Source organism: Falco cherrug, chromosome 15, assembly GCF_023634085.1.
Source record: "Falco cherrug isolate bFalChe1 chromosome 15, bFalChe1.pri, whole genome shotgun sequence".
Lineage (NCBI taxonomy): Eukaryota > Metazoa > Chordata > Aves > Falconiformes > Falconidae > Falco > Falco cherrug.
The window spans coordinates 20891914-20906238 of record NC_073711.1 but is presented as its reverse complement, the minus strand read 5'-3'; the positions used below and the strand labels follow the sequence as shown (position 1 = coordinate 20906238).

The 14325-nt window shown below is 38.4% G+C and overlaps 1 protein-coding gene across 4 annotated transcripts in view; it reads left to right on the top strand.

The window, feature by feature from the left end:
- Positions 1-14325, top strand: part of DACH2 (dachshund family transcription factor 2) — a 310897-nt gene that overhangs the window by 156869 nt on the left and 139703 nt on the right. For all 4 annotated transcript variants that reach the window (XM_055727704.1, XM_055727702.1, XM_055727701.1 and 1 more), the window contains exon 2: positions 2711-2826. In XM_055727704.1, the coding sequence (XP_055583679.1) occupies positions 2711-2826 (116 nt within the window). The remainder of the gene's footprint in view (positions 1-2710; positions 2827-14325) is intronic.

Genomic DNA, 14325 nt, shown 5'->3' with positions numbered 1-14325 from the left:
CATGAATATGTTAGAAGTATGCATTATTTTTTTTTCTTCAGAGACTATTAAACCCCTTCTCCAAAAGGACCACAATCCCAAAGACACCAAACCCCAGAGAGAACAGTGCTGTGTTTTCTCAGTGGTGCTTGTGTTACTTGTGTAAGTAGGCAGGATATAAACGCAGTCAGTGGGGCTCTGAAAGGGGGCTGAGTGAGTTTTGGTATGAGCTTCTTTCATCATCTCCTAAAACTCTTCTAACCCTGGGCATTCTGTACAGGTCATTGCGTAACCACAGATCGGAGAGTTTCACTTCTGCTGTAGTATGTGCTGTGAAACACCGCAAGAGCTGATCTGGTGAACCTGTGGGCTATGTGTTGTCTACTCGGTCAACAGGGTCATTGACTTAAAGTGCTGTCGGTGCAAAAATTGCGTAACAAGGAACGAAACTCCACTGTCTCTCCTTCTCTTCTTCTAAAAACTGTTTATGAAAAATCATAAATAAAATGTTTCTTCATAAAATCTTTTAAAACTGTTTATTTTGTTAATGTTGTTCTTAGATTAATATCTACATATGGAGTTTTATGCAAAAGATTTGTTAGTATTTGAGCTTGAGAAGAGAATGTTTTGTAGTTTCGTTGATTCGGTTCTCCTGCTGCAGAAAGCTGCTAATTTTAGGGGGTTTGTAATTTTTTTTTTCATTGTGAGTGCTAGCTAAGCGCTTGCACGTGCATATGTATAAGCACAGGTTTCTGTAAATCAAAAGAGCAACGATTCTTTTTTGTTTAAAACTCTCATGTACCAGCCTAATACTGTCTGTTAGAAAATATTCTTGTGCAGTGGATGATTGCAGCAGATGATTTTAGTAAAGAATGGTGTGTGCATGTAACTTCCTGTGAAGCTCCATCACTCTTACTTTAGGCTTACTTGATTATAACCTAGTGAGTCTAGGGTCTTGTAGAAGCCTTTCCACATAGCCATCATAGTATGATAAACAAAGCATAAAAAAGAAGAATGGGAAAAGTACTGAATAAAATGAAACTCAAAATGGACAAACCTGGAACTAAAAAGAGGGGGGAATAGTTTTATAGAGATAAAATAATAAACCAACAAAATGATTTGTGCTACTTTGATGTACAGTAATACAAAATAACACTAGCACACTGTGAGAAATGAACAGGTTAATGGTACCTTTGTGTAGTGTTGCTAGAAATTGTCTCCATTTAATCACAGAGTTTGTCTTACATTGATGGAGGGCTTTGCCACTGTAAGTTGATAGAGTGAAGTTTAACTTACATTTCTTTGTGAATTAGAAGTAATTTTGGAAATGCTTTGTATTCAAATCTCATTCCTTGTTACATTTTAGTTATTTTGTGCAGTGTTTTGCTATGTTTTGTCAAAAGCTGTATTATTCAATGGAATAAAATTTGTTTTGACCAAGGAGAAGCAGCAGTACTTTTCCAAACATAAGGAGGTTGCATTTTTATTAGCTGGCTTGGGGGGAAAGAGTTCATTCAAATGGTGCTTTGGTCTGTAAATCTCTGTATTATGATGGCAGCTGTATAGGATGATTATATGTATGCACTCTGATGTAAGGCATAAATATGGTAGTTGAAAACAATAGTTAAATATAACAGGTCTGTAAGCAGACCTGCAACATTTTGTATTAGAAACTGCAATTGTAATTGACAAACTGGTCAAGGGACGGTGAGATTTTTGACAGGTTGGGCTAACATTCTTGGTTTAACCTGCCTGTAATAATTAAAACCACCAGTCAATCCATAAAGATAAGTAGTCTGTTTAAGAAAGCTTAGTGTTAAATTATTGCTGCATCTTCAGAAGTAGGCAGTTATCATCCATGATTTGGAAGGCAAGATTTAAGACTGTGTTGTATTCAAAGTTTTAACTTCTTTAGGCAGCACAACTTTTAGTTTTCTGTGGTGCAGGTGTGTGGCATAGATTTTGGAGCAGTTACTGCTGTGACCCCTCTCCACCAGCCACCTGTAAGGTCGTGGAAGCCCTGCATAGTGGAAAAGCTTGGCTGCTGTATGAATAGTAGAGGTACAAGTGGAAGTGCCTTCTATGAAACGGTCTGGTTAGCCAGGCTGTGCTGCCCAGTCAGCCCTGAGCTGGTTCATAGCAGTGTCTGGAAGCAACGTGGCTGTACTCGTCCAGCATGGGGGCTGAGCTAATAAATTCTAGCACACACAGTCTGAATAGCTCTGGCATCCCTATCATTGCATCGTTAATTCACAACCATAAACCGTGGCTTGTGAGCAGAGTAATGCATCTAGTTGCATTTTCAAGACTTTACATGTGAATTACCCATGCACGTGAATTTCTTGAGCTCCATTTTACAGACAGTAATATTAAAGGAAGATGCTATTTAGTGAAGTAAGGGTATAATAGGGCTAGAAATATGGATTGCTTTCTTTCTGGTCTTGTGGTACAGATTAAAAAAACCACACCTTTCTATTAATTTATGTGACTTCAAGCTCATGACTGTGTAACCATAGGTGCTGTTTGGCAGTTCATTGTTAGTTCATTTGAAACCTATACAATTCTGATATGTTTAATCAACTTATTTTTCTTTTTTTCCTAGGCAAGAATTTCTAATGTATTTTTTGTGTATCACTGATGGTTCGTATATTTTATACAAATCAATACCATGTGTAGAAAGCAGATATTTCAAAAAGAAAATACGTTTTCATTTATCCTCTTATTTCATCAGCTCACGACCAGGAAGACCCCCCAAGCGTTCGCTAGGAGTTGCAATACAAGAAAATGCACGTCTTCTGCCCCATGGAGTTCCAGGCCTCTTATCACCAGGACTTATCTCTCCAACAGGTAATAAAATCCATCAGATGATCAGCCTCATCTCTTCATACTGCACAGCAGTTAAAATAAACTAATATTGATCTAACTGCCTTGTCCTTCAGGGCTTTTTCAAGCTTTACCAGAGGTTACATTATTGGATTTTTTGAGTGTTCATGAAAACTCTGTTTTGTATCTGCAGTGACTGAAATCTAATGGATTTTTAATTTAGTTCTTTATTAATTGTAATTTCCTTACAGGAAATTCCATTAAACATGTTATTTTAATAAAAGAAAAAAACCTGAGAAAATGAACTATTGTCTCAGAGAGCCCTGTAGCATGCATTACTTCCTTTCAAATGCATGTGTATTTTAGTTCTCATGGGATATGAACAGCGTGGCTAATGTGTATTGTATTGTAACATCGTTAATATATGCTGGGAAAATACAGAAATGCTTGTACAAATTATAGAAGAAACACTTGAAAAGCAGATAAGTCCGCATTGCCACAGTGGATCGTACTTTAATAATCTGCATTCAGCATCATAATTTGAAAAAACTAGCATGAAAATATGTGGCATTATAAACAAGCCCTAAACATAATTTAATGCATAGTATTTTATTTCACTTCATTAATTTATTAATAAGAGTTTAAATTAAATCTTGTGCTATCCTGATGAGTGTTTTATTTTTTTATTAATTGCTGTGTGCTAAAAGGAAGTTTATTTTGGTAGTAAAGCTATATTAACAGAATATATTCATAAAAGTAATTGTTTAAATATTCAACAGACTTAACAGTTGTAGGATTACGGTCAAAGTCCAGTCTAAATATATTGTATCTTCATAATAACCACACTTAGTGAAGTGTTTAGCAGGATATAAAGTCATAGAACATCTTACAGGGAAAGCAGGGTTAAAAAAATTATTGATAAGGAATACAGTGACTTCTGTCTTGATCTTGCAGATTAGTCTGCTTGCAGAACCTGTTGCACTGCAACTAAGTGCCTCAGCGAGTCTTGGTGTTCAGGGGAGTAATAAAGTTAAGATCTTTAATTTTTCCTACGACAAGTGTCATGAGGACTTCACAGTGAACCGATAACTTTTATTATTGTGGAAGTGGAAATGAACTTTTCTTAAGCAATAATCACAGTAAGCTTAACTGAAGTAGTTAATAAAGCATTTTGCTAGAGCCAGGTGCCACGGTTGAGCTAGTGCAGCTTCATGTACTGTTCATATATGTGGCAGGGATCAAGAGCTGTGTTTTCACTCTTAGGAGCAGTTTGTAAATGAGGGGTTTTTCAGTAGCTCTGTTGTGTTCTCAGCGCAGGAATTTCATTGATTTGGTGGTATTTATGTTATTACTGATAGACAGGAAAGCACAAGAACCACCTTGCATTGATAATTTCTTCTCAGAAGTCCAGATTATTCCATATTACTTTCCCACGCTGACTGTGTTGCAAATAGGACACAAATGTGCAAATAGGACATCAAATTGTGCAGACAGCCATATTGCTTTAAATTGGGACATATTTTAGGATGCAGTCTGCTGGGTATGGACAGTAAAATAGTATCATAAACACATTCTGTGTCTCACAGATATTTTGAGTATCACAGAAAAAAAAAAAGTTAGATTTCTTGACCGTTGTAATTTGTTTGGAGCCTGAGGTGATGACTGGGATACAGCCCACTTTATTCAATACGCGGAGCGTCGCATGAGAAGGTTGGTCCTGGGAGGCTGTCGGTCAGCCGAGGCCCAGGGTGGCCGCTTTTCTGACCTTGGGAGCCGCTTGTGAAAACCTCTGTGTGACCCAGCACCAAAAGTCACAGACAGTGTGCCTCAAGCAGCTGAAAGGGAGTTTAGCGAGCAGCTTGTAGGCGGGAGAAAATGCACATTTCCAGAGTGTTGCAGAGTCACTGAGGGCCCTGGACAAGATGGGTCCCCACAGATGAAGCCACTCTGCCGCCAGCCCACAGCAGGGCAGCTCCATGCTGATGATCTCTGTAGTCTTGTCACTCAGGAATCAGAGCTCCTGAAGGTTTTAAGTAGTTTTATCTTGTTCATAAAGAAAAAACACTGTAAAAGTTGGGGGAATTGCTGAGTACCAAAAGGTGCCAAAAGAGCCACTTGTAAACTCAATGGGGATTTGAGCTGTTGTAAAACTTGGAGTACTGGGGATATGTCGTCTCCATTAGCTTTATACCTATTTACGTTTAATTACCAACTGCTTTGCTCTGGTTGCCTTCAGTACTTCTGCAATTGGATTCTTTCCTTTTGGCTGAACTAAGAAGAGAGTAGGTTTTAACACTTCTCACAGAATAAAGTTTTTTCTTCCAGACTTCCACGTGGGTGGATAATGGACTGGAATAAAAGTTGCAAGGATTTTAACCTGTTGTCTACTGGCTGAGTCATAATTTGGTTATTTATGATCTCACTTGCATATAATTTGCTGTGGTTCTGACAGTTTTGGCACACAGAATTTGTATGTAAAACAATCTGTTTCCTGCCTGTGGCTGCCCCTGCTCAGTGACCTGCCGGCTTAGCAGAGGCTTTCTGCACAGAGCACGCTCTGCTCCCAGGTGGTGTTTCAGACACCTGTGGGAGAGGGGCAGGACTGGAGCAGAGACTTGAGGAGAGTTTGCAGTGTGGTAGGGCTGGGTCCATCCCTTCTAGTAGAGCAGATGCTGATAGGGAGGCGAGAATGACTCTTTACATGTTGGTGACTTCTTTGGTCACCTGCTTCCTCTAGCTGCAGTGTAATTGCCCAAAGCATTCCTTTTGGCTGTCTTCTTGTCCGCTCCCTGATAATCTTTGTGTCAGATTTTGCCCATTCTTTCTACAGCACGGATATGCAGATGGTCATGTTAATTTGCCTACATTGTTCTAAAAAAAATAATAAAAAAGTCACACTTGCTGTTCTTATGTGGCTACATATTTTCAAATTCTTATTTTCTAATGTGTCCAACTTGGCATCTGAGTTGTTTTCTTTTTCAGATAAGCTTATTTTAGTTACAGACTCCACATCAGCAAATGCAGCATGATTCATTCATCCATTTCATTTTTTCATTTTTACCTCCTCTTTCGTCTTCTGTCAAGTTGAAGTGAAGAAGCTGGCGTCCAGGCTTGCTGTTGGTTAGATGGATAGGTCTCAAGAAGTTGCTGTTCTGGCTGCAGAGCTCACAGATCTGTCTGTAGTTGGTATTACAGAGTGATGATTAGTAACTTCCTGCAGACTCGAGCAAGCCATCTGTGTTTCCACTCCTTGAAATGTGCTGTTATTTTCATCACCCATTTGGTTTGTGTCAGCTCAGTTTACGTGGTCATTTTCACATAATAAACAGGTAGTTAAATTAGGCATACTGCATTTCCCAGTGTAGAGTGTAATTTTTTTACAACTACTCTTATACATAAGTAATTTGTGAAGGGGCTATAAGTGAAGCCTTGACCTTTTTGAAATATTTGTAGGTACCTTCCACCTTTGGGTAGCGGGAACATTTGAGTTACGATGAGACTAGAGCAGCAGGGTGGTTAAAACTGCTGTAATTGAGAAAGATGAGGTGGCGTGTCTGGGATGCATGCTGCCAGGAAGGGCTTGCGTAAACAGCACAATAACCATGCCCAAACTGCGTCTTTCAAGAGCTGATCTTTAAGTACTGTCCATTTTATGTTAAGTTAGGAAAAAGTGGTTTTCTTCTTGTATTCATGTAGGAAATGTGGAAATCAGCGTGGTGCCCTTGCCTGCTGTGAGGGCAAAGGAAAATCCTGTATGTCACAGAGCAATGGTCATCAAAGGCTCAGTTCTTTAAACAATGCAGTGTGATGAAGTGACATTAACAAAAAAAGGCTTTATCTCCTGTTAATGTATAAGTCTTTGTCATCAGTGTATCTTAGCGAGATGGTTGGGTCTTCTTTATGGAATGGATTCTCAGGGAATTTTTAGGGTCTGAAGCAGTAGTTTGCTGTGTGGAGAGAAGCTGAAATCCATTATATGATTTAAGCCAGCAGCTCAGAAAACTGTTGATATGGAATGAATCTGAAAGAGTAGTTGGATCTTTTGACCATTATCTCTGCCAGCTTCAGTCCTCCTACCCTTCATTTAGGTTGTCCCCAAAAAAGGTTAGAAAACCACTGTACGAAACCTTTATTGCGATTTTTCTCTATTCAATTTGTAGAATGGCTACTATTACTGCAATAAAACCATTTTGAGGGCTGCTCCATCTTGTTTTCAAGATTGGGCAGGGTGGCTCGTGAAGAAAATCATCCTGCCACTAGAACTTTCTTAGATTGTGGTACAGAGCACAAACCTGCTTTCTGAGGCAGGTTTTTTTTCCCCCAGGTGGCAGGATGACATCTCTCTGCACGTGGGCTGGGAATCACGCAGCTGAAGCTGATGGGGTGCTGGAAGGTCTGGTGAGGCTAGGTGCCAACGAGATGGATGCGTGCCCATTTAAAACAACACTGTTGCCATTTTACATTTCTGAGATTTCTGTCTGGAGCTGTGGGCAGCCTCGTAGGGCTAATACGGTGTACATTGGCAGGGTACGTGCGGTATGGGTCTGCGGGTAGATCACAGCGAACATTTAGGGCTGAGGGATGCTGAGTGCTTAGCACAGGATGGGAGGAAGCCTGGCTGATGGGGATTTGGGTGTTAGAAAAGGAAAACAGGCATTTTCAAATGGATACTGTTTTGCTGGATGCGAGGTGGGAGGATTCAGAATTTCAGAGGTTAGACAGAGGCTAACCCCCACTTGATGACTGGTAGGGAGAACTTGGAATGAACTGTGTACAGAGGCTGTAGCTGGTGCTGCCACGAGCAGGCAGGATGTCTGAGGCCTTCCCTGGTGTTAATACCTCCTGATTAAATCTGCTGCCAGCATCTATCATTAGCTCTCTGCTGTTTTGTTACACTGGTCTGCCCAGGTGACAGAAGCAAACCACCTGCATTTCCAAATGTGTAAGATAAACTGCTATTTTCATTATTGGTTTCACCTCCTGTGAAGTTATCCTTTTTTATTTCATAAACACACAGTTAAAATAGACACTCATAGTCTCATTAGCTGTTTGTCTAGAGTTCTTAAGAAGATAATAATTAAAATATTGCCCTGTTTGTACAGATATTAATGCTTTTTCTGTGTAGTTTTGTCTTATTAATAGTTAAGAGAAGCTGTTGTGAACTGAATAGTTTCATGTAATTAATATTTTAGTGAAGTTAATATTTTTAATAGATATACCAAGTCACATCATTGTGGGACTCAAATAAATAAATAGTGGCTTACAGGACTATGATAAACTGATGTGCAGAGCTGCCTGCGGGGCCTCCCTGCTGCCATTGACCCCACAAATTGTCTCCTTATTTCCATCTGACACTGGTGCTGCTCCGGTGCCCGCCAGTCGCTCCCAGCTGAGGAACTGTAAGATGTGCTCAGAGCCAGAAGGACGGAGCTGCAGGAGCAGCAAGGATGTTTGCTTACAGAGGGACACAGTGGGGTGGAGGCAGCAAATCTACTCCATATTGTAGCATTGTCTCAGAGACTGAGTTTGCCAGAGCCAGCCCCTGAAGGTTTGCCTCTCTGTGTTATAAAACCTGCTTCCAAGAAGGAGCTGTTACTTGAGGAATAAGCATTCACTGAGGGTCACTTTACAGAACATCTATTGACCAATTCCAGCTCTTGGGGTGTTTGATGTAGGGCTGCTGTGGCTGGCAGCTGCTGGCAGGAGTGCTGGAGCTCCAAGAGCAGGGAGCAGGTGACGGTAGTGTTAAGGGAACCCTTTCCTTTCTCAGCATACTTAGCAGGACATTTTTGTATGTTTACATCCTATTTCTGTGGCTCATTTCACTGTTTACAATTACCCCTTTTTTTTTTTTCCAGTTGTCATAGATGTCATTTTAAAGTTCCACTTATAATGAGAAACATATGCATGACTTCGTCATTGTTGGCATTACCTGGCTTGGTAGAAATTACTATTTTTAATCAAAGGCAAACGTACTGATTAAGGATGCCACAACACTGCTCTGCCTATGGGGAACGTTAACAGTTTATAAATTGTTCTTGGTGACAATTCAGTAGTGAATTACTTTGATATATATGGCTAATAAATTAATATGATTAAGTTAATGAGTAGTACAAGTGTTGCCAAACTCCACTCGTCGGGCTTTTAATGCTGCTCCACATTTGCAGCTCTAGCTTCCCCCTGTGGTGAGAGGATCAGTGCTACCTACGCACTGTCATCGTGATAAATGGCATATCCCACAGTGCCCTGCACTCCATCTGGTGTGTCCCCAAAATGAGAAATATTTTATACAAATCACACACTCAGAAGCTCAAAGGACTGTAGAAAGATCTATTTTTTCAAACAATAATAAAAATGCATACATCTCTTTAGCAACTCTTCATTTTTACTGTCATAATGAATGCATATAGCTTTGGGAAATGAAAGCTCGTGTGAGTAACATAGGAAAGTTATCCACTACACAGTAAAGCTGACAAATAAGTTACATGCTCACTCTTTTATTTTATCATGAAATGTTCTTAGATAAAAAATGATGTTAGAACATCTATTTAACTGGATTTTAAAATTAAAGACCATGTATGCTGCATGATTGAATACCACCCCATCTCATGCCAGCAAATTTCTATGCTGAAGGGAGCATGAATTTGAGTGAATGAAGAATGCAGGATCATATCATTACTCTTTAAAATACAGCTATTCAGTAGAGTTCTGATGATCTAAAAACTATACTTGGTGACTATGAGTCCCTCTGTTCCTCTCTTTTCTCTTTTAATGTTATCTTTCTTTAGGGATCCATTTTTAGTGTCTGCTTTATCTGGGTGGGATACGTTTTTGACAAGTGAATAGTTAAAGCTGTTGAGAATTTACTGAATGGTTAACCTTGTTGTAAATTTAATTTGCACGTAGCCTTGGCTACCAGTTATTGCTAGTTATTGTCCGAGAAGTGTGAAACTCAGTAATATACTTTCACTTTTAAGCATTTGCACAGATTTTTTTTTTTTTTTTTAATTTGATCCTACTGAGTTCCTATGTCTTTTGAGACAAGGTTCAACTAAAGTGGTCACACTGAGAGAGTTAAGACTATATTGTCTTGACACTCAGGTTAGGTCTGTGCTGAATTTGTCTTGATTTGGAGGTGGAAGCGAACCATTTGAAAATGTTGGCTGAAGTATCATAGAGTTAGTAAAATCAGTAAGTTTTCATCTGTTGGTTTTTACAATCTGTGACATTCTTTAGTACCAGCTTTTCTGTTAGCCTTGTGTCTGATGACATTGAGGTCTGTAATGATTGCAATACCCGTCTGCTTCTCTCTTTCACATCTTTAACTGACTTTGAGACTTTTTTAGCTCTTTTAAGTCATCATTAAGAAATGTCTTAAAGTCAAAAATAGTATCAGGGTGTGTGAAAGATTTCAGCACTCTTTGTTTTCTGGAGGACTGTTCTAGTGATAACAACACTATTGTAATTGAATAGGTTTTGTTACGTTTTATTTTCCCTTACAATAAGTTGAATAAATAGTTAGTCTGAAGTGGTTTCCATTTGGTACCTTTAACCAGTATCACAGCAAGTGTGTTTAATTGCCTTGAGAGTGCTTGTGTAAGAATCCTAGGCTAACTGCACATTGTACAGTCTTGCATTTTAATATAGCAAGCTCTTTTTTGGATTCACTGAAGTTATATTATCATTGAAGAATTTTTACATTCATGCTAATGGCTTATTGATGTAACTGGTTACAAGGCTCATCAAATGCACTGCTGGTAGGCAAATAAGCATCTTCAGATTCTGGGCTGTTACCTTGGGTGGCATAAGGCGTATTTGTGATTCTCCATTTTAAAAGCAGCATATTTTATGCTAATAATAGAAATTGGACTATTATGGCATGCGACATCAGAGACAAGGAGCATAGATCCTCACTGATAACCCTGCTTTCCCTTCAGATTTATCCAGCGGTATTCCAGAAGATCTGTTAAGCTCAAGATATCTATACACACTTGAATTTTTATTCCTATGACTTTGAGAGGTAACTCTATAATTGTTTAAATAGATACAGTTGTAACTGGCTGAATAATACATCTCTGGTTGCAGAAAAAACGTCGATCCATCATCTATTTGCAATGCTAAAATCTACTGCATTCGCATAAATAATATTCTCTTAAAATGCAGCGTTCAGATCTGTATTAGATTTGAGTAGTGTGGCTTCCTAAAGGAAACCTTCATAAGGCTGTATTTTAAAATACAAAATTAAACCAAAATTCTTGGTTTAACAACACTGCTGTAAATTGTTTGGAAAAAATCGGGAATAAATCCCAGTGCATTAAAATGTAAGCATGTACTGTACCTAAATCCAAGTATTTCCGTAGTTACAATTCTGGTCAGGTATTACGTACTTTTACTGTAATTTAACAGCTGTTGTGCTTCTGTTCTTGTCATACAGACCTCTGGAGTCCTAAACAATTAAAATACTTAAGTGTGTTTTTAAGATTAGGCAAAGAAATAATCCCATTGATTTGGATTGGATTACTTGTTTGCTTAAACGTAAGTGTTTTGCTACTTACTGCGGTGTTTCGGAGAACATGTTCTATACAGATTCTTTTGCAAAATTGTGAATGCAGTAGGTGCCGATGGCCTAGTGGCCTGCATTCTACTTTTTTGTGTGGACTAGGGTTTGTGAAAAGCAGCAACACATCTTTTGAAAAAAAGTTGGAAAAAAATTAAACGAAATGGGTGCTGAATGGGAAATCACCTGAAAGATGACAGTTATTTAGTCTTTTTTGTCCACATGGAGCAGCTCAGAGTGATGGGAGTGCCTTGCACTTGTAGTGCAAGGTGACAGATGGAAATCCTGCTTGTCTGAGGGTGGTGATTTGCAAAACACTGGTTCTAGTTCTCTCTTCTGGAAATACTTCTTGTGGAGTTTAGGCAGCATTAAGAAATGGTAGAAGTTCTTCATTTGCTGCTGCTGATTTCTGGATTGGCTTTTCCATTGCTTTTCAGAGGGGAGAGCTTGGAACGCTGAAAGCAAGAGGGTAAATATGTTCAGACCAGGCAAAGAGTGCTGTGTGTGATCAGGAGAGGACAATTTGAGTCTGTCTATGTGAAGTCATGAAAAACTGCCCTGGTAATCTGGGAGAGAAGATTTTGGCATATTTTTGATTGATGTGCAGAGGACCGAGAGATGCAAGTTTCGCAATGAAGGCTGCCTCACTGTCCTGCCTGGAGAAACTGCTCATTTCCCAAGGAGCAGACCTTGGCTACGTAGAAGATACAGTGGCTGCAGTTGGTGTTTCCTCCTGTGCAAGAAGAATGTGCTCTTCTTTCAGCCCTTCCCAAGTAATAAAACACGATGCCAAGTGCTGACAACAAATTAAGATCCATGATGAAAAGGAAACATCTCTTACTGAGCATTTTGAAGAGCCGCATGTTTTTATTTTGAAGCTAGTGTAACTAAAATAGATTTCATTGTCTGATTGTCCTCATTAAGTGACTGGGGTCATATTAAGATTTCACTGGAAATGTATTTGTATTGGATAAACTATTTTATCATAGTCAACGTTAATTGGTGTAAAGAAAAACAAGCTGACTTAATGAGCGTAGTATCATACACCGTAGTTTTGCTGAAGAGAGAGACCTCTTCAGTTTGCAGAGAGGCATACTGATAGCAACTGGCGTTGCTGCTACCATGTTGTACCCATTTTAAAGATAAATGTTAGGACTGGAGTTCTGGAGGATTCAGTCCAGAAACTGAATTCATTCTGAAAATGCTTTGCAAAGAAATATAATTCCTAGAGCTACCCACCTCCTGTGACTTGAATATGAAAAGCTTTACTTCAGAAAGAGAAGTGTTTTATATAATACATGCCTGAATGTAAATGACAGACATTTTATTAGGAAAGGAAAGGCTTTATTAAAATATAATGATCTACATTGTTTTTATGTAATCTAATGAATTACAGTAAAAGCCTGAGAAATGAGCTGGAAAAGGTAGAGTACTCTCCCATGAAAGCGAGCTATGATAACCTTTTTGTAATTCTTTAACATGTTGAAAGAGTATTTCTACACAGACTTATTAAATTAAGCAAGGTCACCTTTTCATTTTATGAACAGATTTAGTTTGCCAGATCATGGACTTTGATTCTGAAAAACGTGGATGAATCATGCAGTAACATATGTCAAGTAGAAAATTGGTTATAAAGTGCTGAAATATTTTGATACACATTATATCTTCGTTTTTATCACTGCACAATTGTAAAAATTAAAATGCTTAATTACTGTTTTTCACATTTGCATATTCATTGAATGTGCTTTAATAATAATGATAATTTTAAATGGATTATATCTCTTGACTGGGGCAGTCTCGGTATAATATTTGCGTAAGGGGAAGACAGTATTCTTTTCAATAGTAATATAAAATTCTGTTCTTTTGACATGCAGTATACAATCATTACTTTGAAAGGTTAGCTATAAATAATAATCAGTGAAACTGGTCATATGCTTAAAGACGAGTACATATATTGCATTTATCAGTCTGACCCCAGCTAGTAAAGCAGGAATAAAATTGACATAGTCTCATGCAAGTTGTTCCTATACATTCCCAAATCTCTGCATGTATATTGTAGTCTTTTTATATACTATATATAGGGTGAGGAAAATTCTGTTTAACAGGTGTTACATAAATTTAATACAAAATCTTGCTGTAATAGTTTATAAAGAATTTCATAGTCATTTCTAATTTAGACAGAAAATATAATTTTTATTTCCAGCCTCTTGGAATTACGTTTTTTTCTGTAGTTGCTTCTGTCACCTCTTTTGTCTAAGTAATGCATAAGCTCATTGTTGATATTTGTAACAGAACTGAGAGAACATCCCATAGGTAGCCCCAAACTTCATGTAAATAAAGGAGTTAATGGCATAGATTAATTTCATATTGCATATATGGTTTCAAATATAGAGAGGTAGGTATATCTCAGTGTTGTTAACATCTCAGTAGTAGTTGCACACATATGCAGAAAACGCTGTTCTCGCTGCTCACGGCACGCAGGCGGGGTGCAGCAGAGTGCAGTTGACTTGGCCCTGGCAATCGCTGAGCAGGTGACTTGATTACACTGAAATCAGGCAGAAAATGTCCTCTTCTGGCCACTCGAGTGAATCAGTCAAATTATCGAGTGGCAAAACTAATTCTATGCCTTGGGCCATCAGAGCTGCCACTTCCTATAAGTCAAGCCTTCACTTAGTGTGAAATTGTTTTTTATTTTATTCTCTTTCATTTATTATGCTTATTTCAGCTAATCCACTTAGTGAATGTGAATTACCCAGTATACTAAAGCTGTTTCAGATGTGCAGCCTTCTCATGCTTTACTGGTGAAATATGAGGACTGCTCCCTTTTCAAGGCACTCCCAACTCTGTTATGACCTATACAGTTAAAGTAATATTTAAATTTTTCAGATGAGAACTCGAATAAGGAGAAGAATTTGAATATGAATTAAAATGAACTAAAAGTGCATATGGTTGAGCTTTCTTTTAAA